The sequence below is a fragment of the Lynx rufus genome, unplaced genomic scaffold (genome assembly GCF_022079265.1).
Source record: "Lynx rufus isolate CCGP_SWC_20201006 ecotype Redwood Valley unplaced genomic scaffold, mLynRuf1.p SCAF_5, whole genome shotgun sequence".
Taxonomy (NCBI): Eukaryota; Metazoa; Chordata; class Mammalia; order Carnivora; family Felidae; genus Lynx; species Lynx rufus.
Window position 1 is genome coordinate 10098771 of NW_025814867.1, and position 21177 is coordinate 10119947.

General features: G+C 41.3%; 1 protein-coding gene across 14 annotated transcripts in view; it reads left to right on the plus strand.

Annotated features, from left to right (window-relative positions):
- Positions 1 to 20001, plus strand: part of NKTR (natural killer cell triggering receptor) — a 62365-nt gene extending 42364 nt beyond the window's left edge. For 7 of the 14 annotated variants that reach the window (XM_047099627.1, XM_047099626.1, XM_047099629.1 and 4 more), the window contains 8 exons: positions 557 to 712; positions 6266 to 6353; positions 6813 to 6958; positions 8265 to 11147; positions 13952 to 14047; positions 14795 to 14851; positions 15368 to 15472; positions 17191 to 20001. In XM_047099627.1, the coding sequence (XP_046955583.1) occupies positions 557 to 712; positions 6266 to 6353; positions 6813 to 6958; positions 8265 to 11147; positions 13952 to 14047; positions 14795 to 14851; positions 15368 to 15472; positions 17191 to 17278 (3619 nt within the window). In that variant the 3' untranslated portion in view covers positions 17279 to 20001. Of the gene's footprint in view, positions 1 to 556; positions 713 to 2306; positions 2377 to 4052; positions 4156 to 6265; positions 6354 to 6812; positions 6959 to 8264; positions 11148 to 13951; positions 14048 to 14794; positions 14852 to 15367; positions 15473 to 17190 lie in introns of those variants that run through there. The other 7 variants (XM_047099639.1, XM_047099628.1, XM_047099632.1 and 4 more) reach the window with 6 other exon arrangements.
- The last annotated feature ends 1176 nt before the right edge of the window (positions 20002 to 21177 follow it).

Sequence of the window (21177 nt, forward strand, 5' to 3'; positions counted from 1 at the left end):
CTGACAAATCTAAGGGTAGCACAGACATTTCATATTAAAGATTTGTGTGTTTGCAGGTGAAAAAAAATCCCTGAAACTCTTAAAAGAACAAAGGATCATTTGACAGTTTCATACCATAATTTTAGTACTGTGGCTTTTTCACTGTGTTAATGTTTTATATGTTCTTTGTGAAAATTGTACAAACCTTTTGAGATTTGTGAGATATTAATAGTTTTGCTGTTTCATAATTAAAAAAAATTTTTTTTAAGTTTATTACTTATTTTGAGAGAGAGAGAAATAGCGCACGTGCATGCGTGAACGGGAGGGGCAGATAAAGGAAGGGAGAGAGAATCTCAAGCAGGTTCCTTGCTGTCAGCACAGCCCAACGTGGGGCTCAGTCTCACAAACCGTGAGATCATGACCTGAGCCAAAATCAAGAGTCAGATGCTTAACCAGCTGAGCCACCCCGGCACCCCGCTATTGTTTTGTAATTAATTGTTATATATTATTATTTAATATTCTTGTGAAATGCAGACATTGCATATTTTAATTGGTGACTTGATTTGTTCTCTCTAAGTTACTCTGAGAGGAGTGATACCAATGAAAAAAGGTCAGTTGATTCAAATGCTAAAAGGGAAAAGCCTGTGGTCCGACCAGAAGAGATTCCCCCAGTTCCAGAGAACCGATTTTTACTGAGAAGAGATATGCCTCTTGTCACAGTGGAACCTGAACCGTAAGTAGGATGATTAACCTCTTTGTTTTCCTTTCTGTGAATGGTAATTCCATCAGCTCACTGCACTTCCACACTTATTTGTTGAGCATGACCCATAGGCAAAGATCTTTGAAGAATACTGTGGGAGATGCCAGGCTAATGAATGACATGTACCGTGCCTTTCAGAATTCACATTCTACTAATGGGGCAAGGGGGTTGGTCAAGTGGGTCAGGGGAGAAGTTCTTACGGGAGGTCTGGAAAGATTTCATTACTAATTTTTTTTCCTTGACTTTTCATTAGAGGTGAGATTTGGTTATCAGAAGAGAGGGTTAGTTGAACTCTTTGGATCCACTTGAATGATAAAACGTGTTCCAATTTGAATAGTGTAAAATTAATTGCATTGATTAGGGATATAATTTAGTATCATAAATATGTGACTTTTGCTAACTTGCTCAGTGATAACTTCTCTGCATTGGAAAAGGTAATGTGTAGTTTTAGATTTGGTATAATAGTATATTTTGTGTATTAACTCAAGTTTAGAATTATTAAAAGAAATATTGTTTGATCAGAAATGTCATAATGTGGCTGGTGTAATTGATAAGTGCCCGATGAAGAGTTACATTGAAGGTTAAGAGGTTATGCACGTGTTCCTGTTCACAGTCAGGTCTCCACATAAGGTTATCGTTTAATTCATTAAATATTTTTAAAGCCTAGTATTGTCTTATTTTAGAAAGCTATTATAAGATGGGATTTATCTTTGAATTAATAGCTGGTGTTTTCATTTTTAAAAACTGGCTGTTAATAAATTTTAGTGGGATTCTTCTTAAAATATAAGATACCAAGTTCATTGATGGAATCTATTTGACTTTCAGAAAGTAGGAAACTTCAAAGGTTAGTTTCTCTGTCATATGGCAGGTATTGGCAAATTATGGTCCATGGACCAAATTTGGCCTGTTGCCTATTTTTGTACAGCCCATGAGCTAAAAAAAAATGGCTTTCTTGTGTTTAAATGTTTGTAGGAAAAATAAAAAGGAGAGTAATATTTTGTGCCATGTGAAAATTATATGAAACTCAAATTTCAATGTCCATAAATAAAATTTTACTGGAACACAGCCACATCCATTTGTTCATGATAAGAGAATAAGTAAGGGCTGTTTCTGTGCTACAACAGCAGACTTGAGTGGCTGTAGCAGAGTTTGTATGTGGTGTTCTCTTGCCTTACACTGCTACGTGGTGCACTGCCCATCACAGTCATGCTGGTAGAACTCTCCAGTATTTCAGGTGCTACCCATATAACACATCTATGTGAAAAGATATTTTTAAAGATGAAATATGTACAGTCTCATTACAGATCAGCATTAGCACTATATTGATAGGGAACACTGTGAACCCCAATTAACGTGAAATGTTCTCTCTCCTCCTTAAAAGGGCTCCATTCCTTTCGTTAGTAGATCTTTATTACAAAGAAGTGATACTCAGTTATATTTCAAATTTCATTTATAAAACATTGGTTAAAATTTGTTTTCTTTTTTGTTATGTAAGTATCTACATAATAGCCTTAATTTTCTTCTTGGCCTACAAATCCTAAAATACTTACTCTTGGATTCTTTTCAGAAAAAGTTTGCTGACCCCTGTTATCTGGTGTTGTTAAAGCAGTGATTGCATTTGTGACTGATTACCGCTGGTAATTTTGTTTGGTCGTCACTCTTCTTTAGTCACATAACATCTTTGGAAGTTATTTTGTGCAGAATTATTTTAAATCATAATTGACTGCTAGTTGTGTTCTATTAAGATAGCCCATTGACCTATTTTATTAGGATCCTTAAGATTTTGATCAGTCGTTTGGGCGTTATAATTAAGTGTGCTTCAAGAACTCATCATAGGCAAGGATAAGAAGCAAGGGCTGTCAGCCATATGAACTTGCCACCTTACTGATTGACCAGCAGTCAGGTGAAGGGAGGGTAGCAGAATTGGATCAGTACCAGAAGGTTCCTAGGTAAATGTTAATTCTTGCTGAACACCTGTAGGCAAGTTCACTGCTTTTTCTTCACAAGGAAAATGGGGTTAATAGTTGCCTACCAAGATACCTACTTCTCATTGTGAGAATTAAGTCATGTCATGAACATGAAATGGCTGAATAAACTGTTGTATACTTTGTAGTTGACTTTTTTTTTTTTACAGTATCATTTTATGTTTATCTGGATCCTTAGAAAACCCTGTATATTGGTTTTAAGAGTCAAGTTGCATTTCTTTCTGTGACTTTGGGCAAGACTTTTAACCTCTTAAAATTCTCTCTTTAAAATGAAGATGTGAATAGTGCCTACCTCATAGTGTTGTTAAGAGAAGTAAATGAGCCAATGCCTTTAAAGTGCTTATTAACAACCAGCAATGAACAATCTGAAAAGGAAATTAAGAAAGTAGTTGCATTTAAAACAACATCTGAAAGAATAAAAGAGGCGGGGGGGGGGCGCCTGGGTCACTCGGTTGGTTAAGTGTCCAACTTCAGCTTGGGTCACTACCTTGCTGTTCCCAAGTTCAAGCCCTGCGTCGGGCTCTGTGCCAACAACTCAGAGCCTGGAGCCTGCTTCAGATTCTGTGTCTGTGTCTCTCTCTGCACCTTCCCCACTCATGCTCACTCTCTCTTTCTCTCTCTCTCTCTCTCTCTCTCTCTCTCTCTCTCTCAAAAATAAATAAACATTAAAAAAATTAAAAGAATAAAATGGGAGTAAATTCAGTTAAAAGGGTAAAAGACTTGTACAATGAAAATCACAAAATATTTATAACTAAATAAGTGGAAGGACATTGCACGTTCATGGGTTAGAAGACTTAATATTGTTAAATGTCAGTACTAGTCAAAGCAAGTTTTGGATTCAGTGCAATCCCTATCAAATTTCAGCAGCCTTTTTGCAGAAATGGAAAAGTCCATATCCAGAATCTTGGAATCATAGGGGGCCCTGAATGGCCAAAACAATCTTGAAAAAGAAGGGCGGAGATGGAACACTTATACTTTTTTTTTAATGTTTATTTAATTTTGAGAGAGAGACAGAGCAAGAGTGGGGGAGGGGCAGAAAGAGAGGGAGATACAGAATCCAAAGCAGGCTCCAGGCTCTGAGCTATCAGCACAGAGTCTGATGCAGGGTGCGAACCCATGAACTGTGAGATCATGACCTGAGCCGAAGTCAGCCACTTAACCAACTGAACCACCCATGCACCCTGTAGCACTTATACTTTCTGATTTCAAAACTTAACACAAAGCTATAGTTATCAAAATAGAGTGGTACTGGCATAAAGATTAATATACAGACTAATGGGATAGACTTGAGATTCCAGAAATAAATTCATACCAGTATATGTGGACAGTTGATTTCAGACAAGGGTGCAGATTCCATTCAGTGGAGAAAGAAGTCTGTCTCTTCAATAAATGGTGCTGGGACAACTGGACTTCCACATGCAACAGAATGAGGTTGGACCCCTACCTCACATTATATGCAAGAATTAAAATGAGTCCATGACCTAAATATAAGAGCTAAAACCATAAAACTCTTAAAAAACATAGGAGTAAATTGTTATGACCTTGGGTTTGACAATGAATTCTTATATTTGACACCAAAAACATGGACAACAGTAACACAAAAAGACAACTCAGTTAAAAAAATTTCTTTTTAAATGTTTATTTATTTTTGAGAGAGACAGAGATAGAATGCAAGTGGGTTAGGGGCAGAGAGAGAAGGAAACACAATCCGAAGCAAGCCCCAGGCTCTGAGCTGTCAGCACAGAGCCCGACGCGGGGCTTGAACTCACGAGCTGCGAGATCATGACCTGAGCTGAAGTCGGACACTTAACCGACTGAGCCACCCGGGTACCCCAAGACAACTCAGTTTAAAAAATAGGCACAGCACTTGAATAGACATTTCATACAAGTGGCCAGTAAGTGCATGAAAAATGCTTAACATCATTAGACATTAGGGAAATACAAATCAAACTCACAATGAGATACTACTCGCTTACTAGGATGGCTGTAATTTAAAACTAAAACCAAAAAAACTAGTGTCAGCAACGATATGGAGAAATTGAAATCCTTATACATTGGTGGCAGGAGTCTAAAATGATGCAGACATTGTGGAACACAGTTTGGCTGTTTCTCAAAAAATTAAACCGAGATTTACCATGTAACCGAGCAATTCTATTGCTACAATTTCAAAAGAATTGAAAATCAAGAACCAAACAATACTCGTATGCCAGTGTTCATTGCAGCATATTCACAGTAGCAAAAAGGAGGACAACTGATCCCAAGTTACCAACAGATGAATGGATAAACAAAATGTGGTGTGTACATACAGTGGAATGTTATTCGGCCATAAATTGGAGGTTACCAGGGGCTGAGGGAGTTGGGGGGACTGGGGAGGTATTCCTTAATGGGTAGAGTTTGGGTTTGAGTTTTGGAAAGGTAGTAGTGATGGATGTACAACATTGTGAATGTAATTAATACACTGAACTGCGAACTTAAAATGTCCAATTTTATGTTATATATAATTTACCAATAAAAATGTTAAAAATGTTGATTAACATAATGTCTGACACATAGTACTCAATAAAAGCTAGCCATTATGTTAATAACAGATAAAAAACAAACTTAAGGTGGGGGCACCTTGGTGGCTCAGTCAGTTAAGCTGACTCTTGGTTTCAGCTCAGGTCATGATATCATGGTTCATGGGATTGTGCCCCTGCATTGGGTTCTGTGCTAACAGCACAGAGTGTGCTTGGGATTCTCCCCCTCCCCCTCCCCCTCCCCCTCCCCCTCCCCCTCCCCCCCCACCTCTCTCTCAAAATAAACAAACAAACTTCAAACAAACTTGAGGTATGAAGACTTCTCATGCATGGAGGATGATAGCTGCCCCCAAAACTATACTTTTAGCATTACCATAAGGTGGCAGCATTGAAGGAGGGGTAGCTTATCTCAGAGTCGGGAAGACAAATGAATTATTAAACATTGAAATAGGGGCACTGGTTGGCTCAGCCAGTTCAGTGTCCAGCTCTTGCTTTTGGCTCAGGTCATAATCTTGCAGTTCGTGAGATTGAGCCCTGCATTGGGCTCTGTGCTGACAGTGTGGAGCCTGGTTGGGATTCTCTTTCTCTGCTCCTCCCCTGCTCATGCACATGCTCCATCTCTCGCTCTCTAAATAATTAAATAAACTCCATATATATATATGTAAATAATTTAAAAAACACAACTTAAACATAAGAACCAAGAATATCTTAGGATTCCCTTAGAACATCACTGTTTTTGACAAGAGACATAAAAAGGAATTTTGTTTAAAAGAAGTACTGTGCTTAAAAAGGTATATAGTATGGTATGTTTCTACTCAATTGGATTACTTTTTTTTTGTTTTTCTTTTTAAATTTTGGCATTTGAAGAGTTTGCTTAGAAAAATTGTCTAGGGAGTGCTTCATTTTACAGAGGTGTTGGATCTAAATGAAATGATTTTGTTTTGTAGGAGCATAAATTCTGCATTTAAATATTGAGAAATCCACCTAGCATTTGCTTATTTTTAATTTTCAGTTTTCTTTTCCAGGAAGATTCCTGATGTTCCACCCATTGTAAGTGATCAGAAACCATCTGTATCAAAATCTGGACGGAAGATTAAAGGAAGGGGTACAATTGTATGTTTATTAAGACTTCTTTTTTCAAACTACTTATCTAAGCAGTATGTTTTTGCCTATAGGCAAAACCCCAGCCTTAATTTTAGGTATAATCCAACATCTGCTCAAGGAACTAGCTATATTCTCCATAGGTATGGGAACATACTGCTGTTAGATGAAAATTTATTGCTATGTTTTTAAGTATGAAATGGCCTGAGAAGCAATAAGTGATTATGTTGAGAAATCTTAGTATGTTGAGTAATCTAGGCTAATGCAGGTAACTGTTAGGATTTCAAAGAAAACATCCCATTTCTTTTAGTCTCTTATGTTTGACATAACTTCGTACCATCCTTTTGGTACTTTAATCATTATAGCCTTTGAATGGCATCTGACTTTGGGTCTTACTCCTAACTCTGTCCTATAGCAGACTGTAATTGAGAGGTATTTTAAAAATAGTTATTCCTATCTTTGTTTTTAAAGCGCTATCACACACCTCCAAGATCAAGATCATGTTCTGAATCAGATGATGATGATAGCAGTGAAACTCCTCCTCACTGGAAAGAGGAAATGCAGAGATTAAGAGCATACAGACCACCTAGTGGAGAAAAATGGAGTAAAGGAGACAAGTAAGAGCCTTGAGTATAAGCACAATTCTGTGTTTGCTATATTTTAAGTGTTAAGGGGAGAGAGACTTACTTCTGGACTTTTCATTAAAGACTTACATTGAAAGTTAGACTGTGACCAAAGAGAATACATTTGGAAATACTTGGCAGAAAGAGAGCTATTAACTAGGAGGGCTGATTGGCTTCAGGGTGCTTTTAAATCAAGATTCTGTTTTCCCTCATAAAACTATAAAACTACCGAATCGCTCAGAGATTTCCTGTACAATTTTAAAAATAATCAGCACCTAAAAATTATATAGCAGGTTCTTTCCTAGCCAGGTCACTGGCTCTTAATCACTGATGATTGAATAGATAGAAAATCTGTACCTTTCGTGTTGGTTAACTTCTGACCCCAGGGACTGTTGCTGCTTCAACAGTGTACCTGTCTCTTACCCTTAGTAACACCCCACAGTGGAATATCTGTTGTAGAAATGGGCCTGGCTCCAGAATAGCTAGTGAAAAACATACCAGTAGGACCCTTTATAATCGTTCACGGTAGAAGTCTCTTTTTCTCTTTGAGTGTCCAGTAGTATGGTTACAAGTTGGAAGAGGGAATAAAAGGTGCGCATCTGCTGTGTGAGAGTGATTTAGACACAGTGGTATGGAGGACTCTGAATTGTGGGCCCTGACGTGACAGGTTACCATTAAGACTGTAAAACTTGCATCTGTTTTTATGTGCTTTTTCCTCCATTTCTGTACTAATTTAACCAAAACCTTAAGAGAGAGTCTTGATTACCCTCTGTGAAGCTGAAATAAAACAGAAGCCATGCTAGCTTCTCCAGACGCTTCTCTTTAAAGTTCAGGCAGCTCTCCTCTGTCTGCAGGGAATCGACAGAATTGTTTGGGAACTTAATTGGACTCTCTCTCAAAGCTTGCTCCCAGAAGCAGAGGGTCATGAACAGATCCTGGGCGGGAACTCAGGATGTGACTGGAGCTCCTGTGATGAATTGCTTTGGTTTGGTTTGACTCTCAAAATCATTTTTCTGTCGAGTTTGAAATCCTTTGCTTAATTGAAACAAAAACAAAAAACTAAACTAAGTGCTTTTGTAAGTAACTCTGTTAGTAGTTGTCAGTGCGTGTCTCTGAAATCACGAGGCCTATGCCTCTGATTTATCCTTCCTACGTGTACTCAAAGTGTGGATAGAGTCAATACTATGTTGTTCACTGGGCTTTTGTCAATGCATTTGTATTGACAGCAAACGTGTTTTAAACTTAAAGCATAGAAACATGCTTGTAAATAACTGCATGCATGTTGGGTCATTTTCTACAGATTAAGTGACCCCTGTTCAAGCCGATGGGATGAGAGAAGCTTGTCCCAGAGATCCAGATCATGGTCCTATAATGGATATTATTCAGACCTTAGTACGGCAAGACACTCTGATGGTCACCATAAAAAACGCAGAAAAGAGAAAAAGGTGAAGCATAAAAAGAAAGCAAAAAAGCAGAAACACTGCAGAAGACACAAGCAGACTAAGAAGAGAAGGATTATTGTACCATCTGACATAGAATCCTCAAAATCTTCCACCCGACGAATGAAATCCTCTTGTGATAGAGAAAGGAGATCTCGTTCTTCCTCTTTATCGTCTCATCACTCATCAAAGAGGGACTGGTCTAAATCTGATAAGGATGACCAGAGCTCTTCAACCCATTCCAGCAGGGACTCCTACAGATCTAAATCTCACTCACAGTCTTACTCTAGAGGAAGCTCAAGATCAAGGACTCCATCAAAATCCTCATCACATTCTCGAAGTAGATCAAAGTCCAGATCTAGTTCCAAGTCAGGGCACCAAAGGACAGCATCAAAATCACCAAAAAGAACAGCCTCTCAGTTAAGTGAAAACAAACCGGTTAAAACAGAACCTTTAAGAACAACAGTGCCACAAAATGAAAATGTCATAGTACAAGCGGTGGTGGCAGAAAATATTCCTGTAATACCACTGAGTGACAGTCCCCCTCCTTCAAGGTGGAAGCCTGGACAGAAGCCCTGGAAGCCCTCTTATGAGCGAATTCAGGAAATGAAAGCTAAAACAACCCACTTGCTGCCCATCCAAAGCACTTACAGTTTAGCAAATATTAAAGAGACTGGAAGTTCATCATCGTACCACAAAAGAGAAAAAAATTCAGAAAGTGATCGGAGTGCTTATTCAAAATACAGTGACAGAAGTTCAGAAAGCTCACCAAGGTCAAGGAGCAGATCTTCTAGGAGTAGATCTTATTCCAGATCATACACAAGGTCACGAAGTCTAGCTAGTTCACGTTCGAGGTCTAGGTCTCCCTCATCTAGATCTCATTCACGAAATAAATACAGTGATCATTCACGGTGTAGTAGATCATCGTCGTACTCTTCTGTTAGCAGTGATGATAGAAGACGAGCCAAGAGAAAATACAGATCCAGCGGGAAGAAAAATAACACTTCTAGTAAAAGGCACAGCAGCAGTTCCGAAAAGACACTTCGCCATAAATATATGAAAAGCAGGGACAAGTCTTGTCAGAGAAAGTATAGCGAAAGCAAGTCATCTTTAGATTATTCTTCAGACAGTGAACAGTCAAGTGTTCAGGTTACACAGTCAGCCCAGGAGAAAGAGAAGCAAGTCCAAAAGGAAATGAATAATAAGCAAGAGAGAAACAGAGATGAAGAGAAATCCAAGCCCGAACAAGAATGCCCTCGTTCAAAAAAAAGAGCCTTGAAAGAGAATCTTTCTGATCACCTTAGAAATGGCAGTAAGCACAAAAGAAAGAATTATGCGGGAAGTAAATGGGACTCAGAATCAAACTCCGAACGAGACGGAACTAAAAACAGTAAAAATATTTCCCGGCCATCTTCTGATAAGGAGGAAGGTGAAGCTACATCAGATTCTGAGTCAGAGTTTGGTGAAATTCACATCAAAGCCAAATCCACAACAAAGTCTTCAGCAAGTACTTCACTGCCTGATGGTAATGGTGCTTGGAAGTCAAGTAAACAGCGGTCTTCAACCTCTGATTCTGAGGGGTCCTATTCCAATTCAGAAAACACTAGAAGAAAGGCACGGAAGCACAAACACGGGTCAAAGGAAAATCTTAAAAGGGAACAGACCAAAAAAGCAAAAGAGAAATTGAAAGGGAAAAAAGACAAAAAGCACAAGGCTCCAAAACGAAAACAAGCATTTCATTGGCAGCCTCCACTAGAATTTGGTGAGGAGGAGGAAGAGGAGATTAGTGAAAAGCAAGTTACTCAGGAGGCAAAAGAGAAAAAACAAGTTTCTGAAAACAGTGAAACCTTGAAAGAAAGTATTGTGCAAACTGAGAAGTCCTGTGAAGAGGGCAACCTTTCAGGTAAATGTAATACAGTAATGATTCCATCAGATATTGATCAGCCTACTAAAGATGATAGTAAACTCAGCATTTCTCCTAGAGCTTTAAATACTGATGAAAATGTAGCTGCTTCTCCCTCAAACGTTCAGCATATTGCAGAAATTGTCTCAAGTGGAGTGGAAGATGTGCTTCAGACAGATGACAACATGGAGATTTGCACTCCTGATAGGAGTTCCCCAGCAAAGGAGGCATCCCCTCTAGGAAACTCAAGGCTCGACACCCCAGATATAAACATTGTTTTAAAGCAGGATGTGCACACGGAGCGTCCTGAGGGAGAGGAGCTAAAGCAGGAAAGCAGCATGTCTGAAAGCAAAACGATGGGGGACATGGGCAAACAGGACGGCGGCCCCACTGGCATTGCCAGTGCTGCAGAAAGCACTGTGAAGAGAGAGGTGGCTGAGAAGAGCCAGATCGGTCTCTTAGATAATAAATGGAAGCCCCTGCAAGGTGTGGGGAACGTGGCCGCCCCGGCTGCTACTACATCCAGCACTGTGGAAGTGAAGGCATTGACTGCTGCACCTGAGATGAAGCCACAAGGCTTGAGGATAGAAATCAAAAGCAAAAATAAAGTCCGGCCTGGGTCTCTCTTTGATGAAGTAAGAAAGACAGCACGCTTAAACCGGAGGCCAAGAAATCAGGAGAGTTCAAGTGATGAGCAGACACCTAGTCGAGATGGGGATAGCCAGTCCAGGAGTCCAAGCAGATCTCGAAGTAAATCTGAAACCAAATCAAGACACAGAACAAGGTCTGTCTCCTACAGTCACTCAAGAAGTCGATCACGAAGTTCCACATCGTCTTATCGGTGAGCCCTGTATTTATTCTCTTTCCTTTTTCCCTCCCAAGGAGAGTCTGTTATTTTTAGCTTGGAAGAACATCAGAATTAGGGACAAGATTACTATTTCCAAATGTCTGGAAGGGAATGAGGGGAAGTCTTGTGCTCTGTGACCCAGAGAGCAGATCGAGAGCATAGGAAGTGGAGATTTTAGGGGAAGAAATTTGGGCTCAGTGTCAAAAACTATTAGCTTTTCAGGGCGCCTGGGTGGCTCAGTTCGTTAAGCGTCCGACTCTTGCTTTCAGTTCAGGTCACGATCTCACGGTTTATGAGTTTGAGCCCCACATCGGGCTCTGTGCTGACAGTGCGGACCCTGCTTGGGATTCTCTCTCTCCCTCTCTCTGCCCCTCCCCCACTCACGCTGTCTCTGTCTCTCTCAAAATAAATAAACTTAAAAAAAAACTATTAGCTTAATCAACTAAAGCTCTTTGGCAACAGAGATGAGTTGCCGTGGTAGATGGCAAGTCTCTCTCTTTCAAAGGTGTGATGTTGTTCTCCCACCTCTCTGTGATGCCGTAGAAGGGAATCTGAACATATAGAACAGTGTAGGATTTAGAGATCATTAACCCTCCATTTTACACAAGTGGAAGGTGAGGGCCGGAGAAGCAAAGTTACCTGCCCAAGACCTGCATCTAGTTAATCTTTATTCAAGGATTGGGGGAGGGGCATGGCAAGACCGATCATCTTTAGATTTATGTATTTTGGTTCAGGTTGCCTGTAACTTTGGTCAGCATAGACAGTGCAGAGAATGAGAATTTTTACAAACTAAAAAATTAGTGATGGTGGCATGAAGTTAGTAATTTGTATTCCTTTTTAAATTTTCTTTATAAATAGTTCACGGTTTTACCTCACTGTCTCTTAGTTACTCCTATCCATGAATATATTATTGTGCTTGGTCTTCATCACTTGAACTTAAAACATAAGAATCTTCGAGAACTTTTTTCCCCTTTCTAGTTGTTTATCTTCCCTTTCCCACCCAGATTTCTTTAAAAATAGGAACCAGTACGTGCCATCTGTAGTAACAGTGCCCCATTTACTCCTTAGTTGCTTGCAGGCTGCCTTCTGTGCCGCCCCTCCCTGCTTCTCCCTAAGCGGGCTACTTTCAGGTACTTCGCAGGAGTGCCAGGGCATGTTTTCAGTCCTTTCCGTTCTTCTGGCACCTGCCGGTGGTCCTCCTCTTCCCTCTCAGACCGTTCCATGCTCGTGTTGTGGGCTCTTCTTCCTCCTGCCCTGACTCGCAGCAGGCCTGGAGAGCTGGTGAATCCCGGCCTGTCCTCTCCAGGTTCATAGGCCAGGTGCAGTCAGCTATGGAGCTACTTTGGCTCCCTGTCTGCTCAACGTCTGCCTTATCATTCACACTCCAGCAGTTCTGAGCTCTGGTTGATGCTGGCCACTCACTTAGCTTCTACTGCTGCCTTTGGAGTGGCTGGCCTTTCGTCTTCGAAATGAAGACAGGCTTAGAAAGCCTAAGGAATTTGCTTGAGGTTATGCAGCTGATAGACCAGACAGCCTCCCTGTTTTGGTTACTTGCCTGGCCCTGACTCCCCTAACCACACTGTGACTTCACTGAAGTCGGGAACTACTTCCTACTCATCTTTTAGTCACCTCACCGAATCTGCTCTATACTTGTTAGGTAATTGAAAAAAAAATTGTTGAATAAATGACGGGAGTCTTACTAGAAGACAATGTGTTCCATTTTCTTATAGATAAACTGGAAGCACATCATGTCTTCCAAAACATAAGTACACAGTGAATAAAATAAAACCTATGAGGGGGCGCCTGGATGGCTCAGTCGGTTAAGCGTCCAGCTGTGGCTCAGGTCATCATCTCGTGGTTTGTGATTTCGAGCCCCACATCGGGCTCTCCACTGTCAGTGCAGAGCCTGCTTAGGATCCTCTGTCTCCCTCTCTCTGCCCCTCCCCTGCTCATGCTCTCTCTCTCTCTCAAAAATAAACATTTAAAAAAAAAAAAAAAACAACTATGAAAATGTTGCATAGCAGCCTAGACATAGGGGTGTTGTTCTGTCCTAAATGACAGGTATAAAGTTGGGGGAGAAGGGTGGGGAGCCAAGTGAATGCGGGCTGGGGGGGGGGCAGAATTGTGCTACTTAAGTTCCTTGTTGTATTAAATAGGTACAAAAAAATAAAACAAATGATTAGGTATAAATAAATAATTTAAAATGTCATCTAGTTTAAAAAATAGAGCTTTGACATACCTGATATATCCCTACCCTCATTTCTTCTAAAGTTGAACATTATTCTCAACTTTTGTTATAGTTTTGTTGTTTTTCTTCAGTTTTGCCAGAGATGTGTCTATTTGTATACAGTGTTGTTTTTGTAGGTTTTCAAAAAGATCTTTATACATACATACGTAATGTGTTCTATTTATGCATTTTTCACTTAACATTAAGTTCCAGGAGATGTCTCTGTTGATGTATGTAGCTGTAGTTCAGTCATTTTCCTACATTAGAATATTTTGCTGTATATCTGTGCATTAATTTTTTCCCCCATTCTGTCATTAATGGAGATTTGGATTATTTCTTCTTCCGATATTACAGATAGGGTTCCAGTGAACACACCTTTAGTGGCCTGTTCTGGTTTATTCCATTCTGTTCAATTTAAACACTATTCATAAGCTACCACTGTCACACCCACAGTGAAGAGTTCCATGAAAGACTTTTCCTTTTGTTGTGTTTTCCCCTTCCCACTGTACTAGTAAGGCCTTGAACAGCAAGGTGAGTTAATATAATTGTGCTTTTTCACTCTTAATTGTAGATCAAGAAGCTACTCTAGAAGTCGGAGCAGAGGATGGTACAGCAGAGGCCGCACAAGGAGCCGGAGCAGCTCCTACCGCAGTTACAAAAGTCACAGGTGAGCTTGTGAACCCCGCCCTCCCGTGTGGTCTCCATCCTGTCTGCTCTTCAGGGCGTGCACAGGCAGAGTGGGGGAGCTGTTGAGAAGAATCCTGTCACTGTTGAATACTAGACAGGCCTGTCGTCTCGTCCCGTTGTTTCTAAGAACTGTCAGATTCTCACTGGCTCTTCTCAGGATGTGATCTTATCAGAGTGAGGAAAGAGAAGCAGTAAAAATATTCAAAAGAGGCCCTGCCCGCCAGCTCCCCCTCCCTCCACCTCCAGTACATCTTCCTTAACCTTAGTTCACCTCCGCAGTCACCTCTTTCTTGACTCGGAGTAGGGATTGGGATAGGAGGACTGATTTGTTAACAGGGGCCACAAGATGAAGCATGTCGGGGGTGACCCCAGGTCTCTATTTCTTCCACGTTCTTGAAACCCCCTTGCCTCTCAGGCATTTTCCAGTGCTGCAGCTTCATTTTACTTACAGACGTCTGACCTGTGCAGACCCTTCCCTCCCCACCCAGTTCGAACCTCCCCAGAGACTTTCGTTATGTGCATCTCATAGAAGAATTGAATAAAACATAAGCTTTCTAATGATAACCAACCTGGCTTTTAAAAAATACAACATACTTTTGATATACAAATGAAATACAGCTACTGGATTTCATTGTGTTTTTTCCTTGGTGGGCAAAGAAATGTCTAGATTTTTTATATAGCCTGTCCTGACCCACAAGATGATGGTCCCTCATGTGATTAATATTAGGACATCCAGCAGGAGCAGATCCAGGAGCAGCTCGTATGACCCCCACAGTCGGTCCAGGTACGGACGGGGGTGGGGAACCATTTGTGGGGGCGGGATTGAAAAGCCTTGTTTTATAAAACCCTTCACTTCCTTTTCAAAAGTGCTGTATTCTGTTGAAAAGTGTAGATACCTGTATTTGTCTCATGTAATCCTACCCTATCTACGTGAGGTCTTTTTGACAGCTTTTATCTGTTGGCCCATGGTACTCTAGTGTCAAAAGTGACCATTGATGACCAGTTGTAATGGCAGGTGTTTATCGGATATAATTGCCTAATAAGATCCACCACCTTCATTCAAACTTAGTGTCAACTTCGTGATATTTTTCAATGCAGAAAATAAATGAACATTTTTCTTTTTACTATGGTAAGTCTGACTGGGGCAATTGTTCAGTGTTTCCAGTACTTGCTGTGCAGCTGTGTCCTCGCAGTGTCATCTAGGCCCTTGTTTTCGAGAACACTGATCAGGTCATAAAAAGAAATGGAAGCATATAAGTATCTGAGTGGGAAAATTGAGTGTGTGTTGTTGCTGTTGAAGCAGGTCCTACACTTACGATAGCTACTATAGCAGGAGTCGGAGTCGAAGTAGGAGCCAAAGGAGTGACAGTTACCACCGAGGCAGAAGTTACAGCAGGCGGTCCAGGTGGGTCCCCCTCCTTTAGGGCACTGCACGGTACTGTGGGCACTTGGTGCATGAGGTGACAGACAGCTAATAGAAGAGAAAGCATAATCTTGGGAGGACAGAAATATTTTTCTCTTCTCGAATTTCAGCAGTCCACAGGCAGCTACTAAATAAAAGTGGCCGTTGTGTTAAGGGTTGCCGGGTCAGGTTTGCTGGGTATTGTTACATGTGTGAATCCAAAATGGATCTGGTAATACTTACATATCTTTGAATAGTTTGCAAGGAGTAAAGAGAGAAGGTCACCTAAACCATGGGCCATTCTTTTAAATAGGGCTAGTTGCTAAAAATAGCAAAACAGATTTGTTAATTTTTTTTAATCAAAAAATGTATACTAAAATGTCATCATTTGCTTCAACAGCAGAGCTGAGGTTTATATCATCAATTTTTAGTAAAAACATTTTTATATATTACAGATATTTACACATATTACATTTTATGTAACATATTTTGGCTGGTACTGTAAGAGTCTTTGTGTTGACTTTTTATGGTGTCCCTCTCCTAGTTGCTTTTTTGGTCTTAACCCTTCTCCCATTCATTGCAACTACTGTCAGTGATCCTTGTTGAATATCGGTATCATCTAAACACCTCCCTTGTTTGAAACTCTTGAAGGACTCCCTGCTGCCAGAAGGGCAGGTCTAGGCTCTTTAGCATTGCATGTAAGGCCTCCCTACCTACCAGCTCCAGCTGGGGCTTTTCTGTCTTCCCTCCTTTAATGTGCTAGAACCTTTCCTTCTGCCTGGAGATACACACGCCTCTTGAAATGGCCGATTCCCACCTACCTACCCCACAGGCCTCAGCTGCAACCCACTGCCCCAGGAGGCCCGCCCTGACTGTTCACCCTGAGTTACGCCACCCCCACCTCCCTGCCGTGTGCCCTATTTGTCTTGTCCACTATTCTGTACTGTCCTTGAGCCCCAGGAAACTATACTTGGTCTACTGTGTATGTCCTAGCATTTGGCAAAGTGACTGGCTCCCTGAATTTTTTTCAAAATAACTGAATGGTGACAATTGCCAGGTCCTCTTGACTTAGTTTCCCAGAGGTCCTATCTGCATGCACCTGCCCTACCTTCCTCCCACATCCCTCATGGGGTCCCCATTTTTTTTTTTTTTTTTGGCTTCCCTTTTTTTTTTTTTTTTAATTTTTTTGGAGTGAGGGGTAAGTGAGGGAGGGAGGGGCAGAAGGAGAGGGAGAGAATCTTAAGCTGCCCCATGCAGAGCTCCATCTCACGACCATGAGATCATGACCTGAGCTGAAATCAAGAGTTGGATGCTTAACCGACTGAGCCTCCCAGGCGCCCCTTGGTTTCCATATTTTTAATGAAACTATTTGTGTACCTTTTTTATCCCTCGCTTCCTCGGTCTCATTAAATATTGATGTTCGGTTTGGGTAACATGGAAAATTATTCTGCTCATTTGCATGTGGATTTCAAGTAATTTCCCAAGATGTGATGTTTCTTTATCTTAACGTTGATATTACTATTCTGTCATTTAAAACGTCTTTGAAAAGTCTACACTGTTGCCACAGTCAAGACCCCACTCATCCACCCACTGTGCTCTGCCACATCAGTATTGCTTTCAAGCCACTCATATCAAAAAAAAAAAAAAAAAAAAAAAAGGCTTCAAGAGGAATTCAAAGGGTTGAAGTTAAAAGGTGTCTGTATATTTCTTTTGTTATACAGGAGTTGTAGATCTTATGGCTCTGACAGTGAAAGTGACCGAAGTTACTCTCATCACCGGAGCCCCAGTGAAAGCAGCACATATAGTTGAAAATGTCCCCCCCCTTTTTTTTTATACAAATTATATCTTATTTGTAAATATCTGGTAACTTAAAAGTTGGAGAAACTTAATGGCAGTCTGTTGTTCTATTTCAATATTAGAGATAAGTTTCAAAAATAGGCACTTAATTGTTATCGTTCATTTACATGTACACAGAATTTAAAATACAGATATGTCTCCTAAAAATATTTTTATGCCACATTTTACAGTAGCCAACTATGGAAATGAATTTCATTTTCTTGAATCAAGAAATCATGAAATTTAAGTATCATTTGCAATATTATTTTAGACAGATGATTTCTTTCCATCTCATGTATTCCTTAGAATACAGATTCTTTTTGCCCGTTTTTCAGGTTTTAGCATATATGCTGCCAAGCATAGAACTGTGAAGAACTGTTAAAGGTGGCCAAATATTTATGTACCAATCACACAGTGTCATACATACATGCTCTTAAGAACAAACCACCCAGAATTGATACTTGATGGTAGCCAGGAATATAAGGCAGTGGCTCTGGAGTTCTTCATTCTTTCCTTACTTCTTGGTTGTCTCAGAGGATCGGGAAAAGTGGTCATCATACAGCCCACTCCGGCTGGCAGGTGAGGTTCAGAAGAATAAATTGGCCTTAACTGTGTACCTGCACTGTCCCTAAGGACCTAATGTTTTATGTGCTTTTTAATGAATACTATCACAAGTTTAGATTGTAGAAACAATTCTATTCCAGTTCATGTTTTGGTGCTCGGTACCTTTTGGTGCCTCTTTACGTATACTTACGTTAGAATCTCCTAGAAGAGAGATTATTATTATTATTTTAATTCACTGGCGCCAAACGTTCCTTCTGAGCTGTATTCACCTTAAATATTTGGAGGGCTTCTCTCCAGCTCAGGTGTGGCCTGGGGTCCTCCGGAGCAGGCAGGACTGACCCAGAAGGTTGTGTGGCCGCTCAGGGCTGCTGCACGTAACTGACATGTGTGCCTCGGGAAGAGTCAATTGAAGAGTGGACTTCAAAGTACCACCAAAACCTCACTGCCACCATCCTGGAGACACTTGGCAGAGCTTTTAAGTCTTTCAAGTAAGAGAGAGAGATACCACAACAGCAGCTGAACTGTTCTAAGCACCAGCATGTTTTTCCTCTTTCTGCCGTGACCCGCTCTGACTCGGTGAAGCCTCGCACGACACGAGGAAGTCCGGGACATCACACAGGGGAAGAGGGTGTGCACGACTGCCACAGATGACACATTTTCGGTTTGGGGTGGTTCCTCCAAAAAGGATTTGACCTGTAAAAACTGGTGTGATTTTTTTTTTTTTTTTTTTAATCTTTGAGTTTTTCCCCCAAGTGTACTTAATCACCTTAGTGCCAGTTTAATCAGTTACGCAGAAGAAAATCCTACTGGATGTTGGGTGTGGAACTCTGCACCAACCCAACCCAGGCCTTGGCTTGGGGTACCTGGGAAGTGGGAAAGAGCCCTCAGTTGGAGGGATTTGACAGCCTCGGATGGGTGGAGGGGAGACCTTGGATATATTAAAACGGTCATCCGTAAAAGGTTCATAAACAGGGTTAAGTGGTCAGCTGTTTGCCAGGTTGATAGAGTACGTCAGAAAACAGGACCCAAGTCAAATAAACGGACTTCTTAGTGAACACAAAACAATGTGTGATTCATGTGAAGGGTTTTCAAAAGTTGCCTGTAATATTCAGTGGGGGAAAAAAAACGCATTCAGAAGCCCAACAAACTGCCAAATCTAATTAGGTTAAGAAAAGTTACCCTTGGACGATGTATTTGTTTTCTGCTGCTGTGTAACAAAGTACCCCAAACTTAGCAGCATAAGACAACGCCTATTTCTTAGCTCACAGTTCTGTAGCTTGTGAGTCTGGCACAGTGTGGCTAGATTCTCTGCTCAGGGTCTCACAAGGCTGAAATCAAGGGTCAGCAGGGCAGCATTCCTCTATGGAGGCTGTGGGGAAGAATCTGCTTCCAAGTTCATTCAGTTCCTTGCTGGCTGTCATCTGGAGGCTTCTGCCTCAGCTCCTGAAGGCTGCTGTCATTCCTTCTCGCGTGCTCCCGTCCATCTTCAAATTCTCAATGGCCCATCTTCTCACGCCTCCCATCCCTCTGCCTTCTTCCTCTGTTTTAAGGTTCATGTGATTAGATCAAGCCCACTGATCAAGTCTCCCTGGTTTAAGGTCAGTTCTGCCATAGAACATAACATAATCACAGGAGTGATTGCACAGGCGCGGGTTCCTGGGATTTGGGCATGGAGTGGGGGGGGGGGGCGGCCATTCAGAACCCCACCTACCACAGACCATCACTGCCCATTGCGCTGGAGTTTCATCCCAACAAGGTGGGCCCTGGAAGCCTCATTTGTTTCTTCCATGGACAAGAACAGCCCTCAGCCGTAGCATTCAACTGTGTGTTTACTGAATGAACTACAGAAACAGCTTTTCTGCCTAGAGGGGATTGTTCTGTATTTTAAGTTATTTTTTAATAAAATTTAATTATGTTGTGTATTGTGCTTCTTAATAGAAAATGTATTATTGGACTGTTTTTGTAATGTCGTTTACTGCAAATGAAACATGATATAGCTGGTATTGTTCAAAAACTGTAGAGAATACTTTTGTACATATTGGCAATGTCTAATTTGTATACACTTCATTTAAATGTTCCTAAAACTTGAAAAGGGGGACCTTGTAGAAATTAAAATATATACTTAGTCTAAATCTGTGCCTGTTTCATCTCTCTTTACTCGTCCAGACTTCCAGCAATCTTTCCGAAACGGAAAAGAAAATGTTGAGTCTCTTTGCTGAGCCAGGTGGCAAAGAGACTTCGTCTCTGCTGCCCGTTTCCATCTGGCGGCTGAGTATCGGCGGGGCGTGAGGTGGGGCCGGAGAGGCACTGCAGGCAGAGACGTTCACCTGCCCAGACGGTGCACCTGCTCAGTGATGGTGCTTGGTCTCTCTTGCCCTGCAAACTCCAGGTTTCCTCCAGGCTCCGTTGTTGTCATTCAGCCGAGGTGACCTGCATACAGAGGTCTTTGCTGAGGAAGGAATATGTCCCATCTTCTCTGGGAGTTGCTGCCTTGGGGACAGAACATTTACCTACTAAACCACCCACGGCCTCCACACTTCCCTCTCTACCAGTTCACTAGGCACAGAGCACTGGCTCTTAGAGAAAACATTCATGGTGATATTTTTAGTGTCCACATGAGAATTTGCAGGGCAAGTACAATTAACTTTTTTCTCCTCGGGACTCAGAGGAATTTGTATTTTCTTAGTGAATACCTCATAACTTCTCACAGTAAGACTTGCAGAGATTCAGTTTTCAGAATTGAGTTAACAGTAGACCCCCAAGTCAGGCAATCCCTGACAATAGTCCAATCTGGATGCATTAAAATTTAAAGAAAACTTTAGAGTCTTTTTTACTGTAGGGAAATCCCCAAGTGAGGTTCTTTTTTAGTGAGCTCCAGCATTGTGTTCACATTCTCATAGTGATCATTTTGATCAGCTGGGCAGCACTGGGGGGAAACGTGATTTTGGCCTTGACTGTTCTGAATTAGCCGCGCATTAAATAGGAGGTAAGAGAATTCAAGAAAAATACCCCTCTCACAAGTGAAAACTGGCTGGACACCACTGTTGGGAAGGGAAAGGAAACTGTAGTCCGTGTAGAGAGAAACCTGCCACGCAGGTGATGCAAACTAGCTGACCAGGTGAGGCCCGGAAGCCATGCCTCACATGCTAGAAGAGCCTGGACTCTGCTGGTTTCTACAAAGAAGTCCCATGCAGCACTTGTGAGGGGTTGAGCTGGGAAGCAAACTGAGAGGAATCCTGCTGGGCAGGGAGAAGTCCTTTGAGGACAGGGGTAGGGAGGGGGTACCCTGGAAGAACAGGGCACCCGCT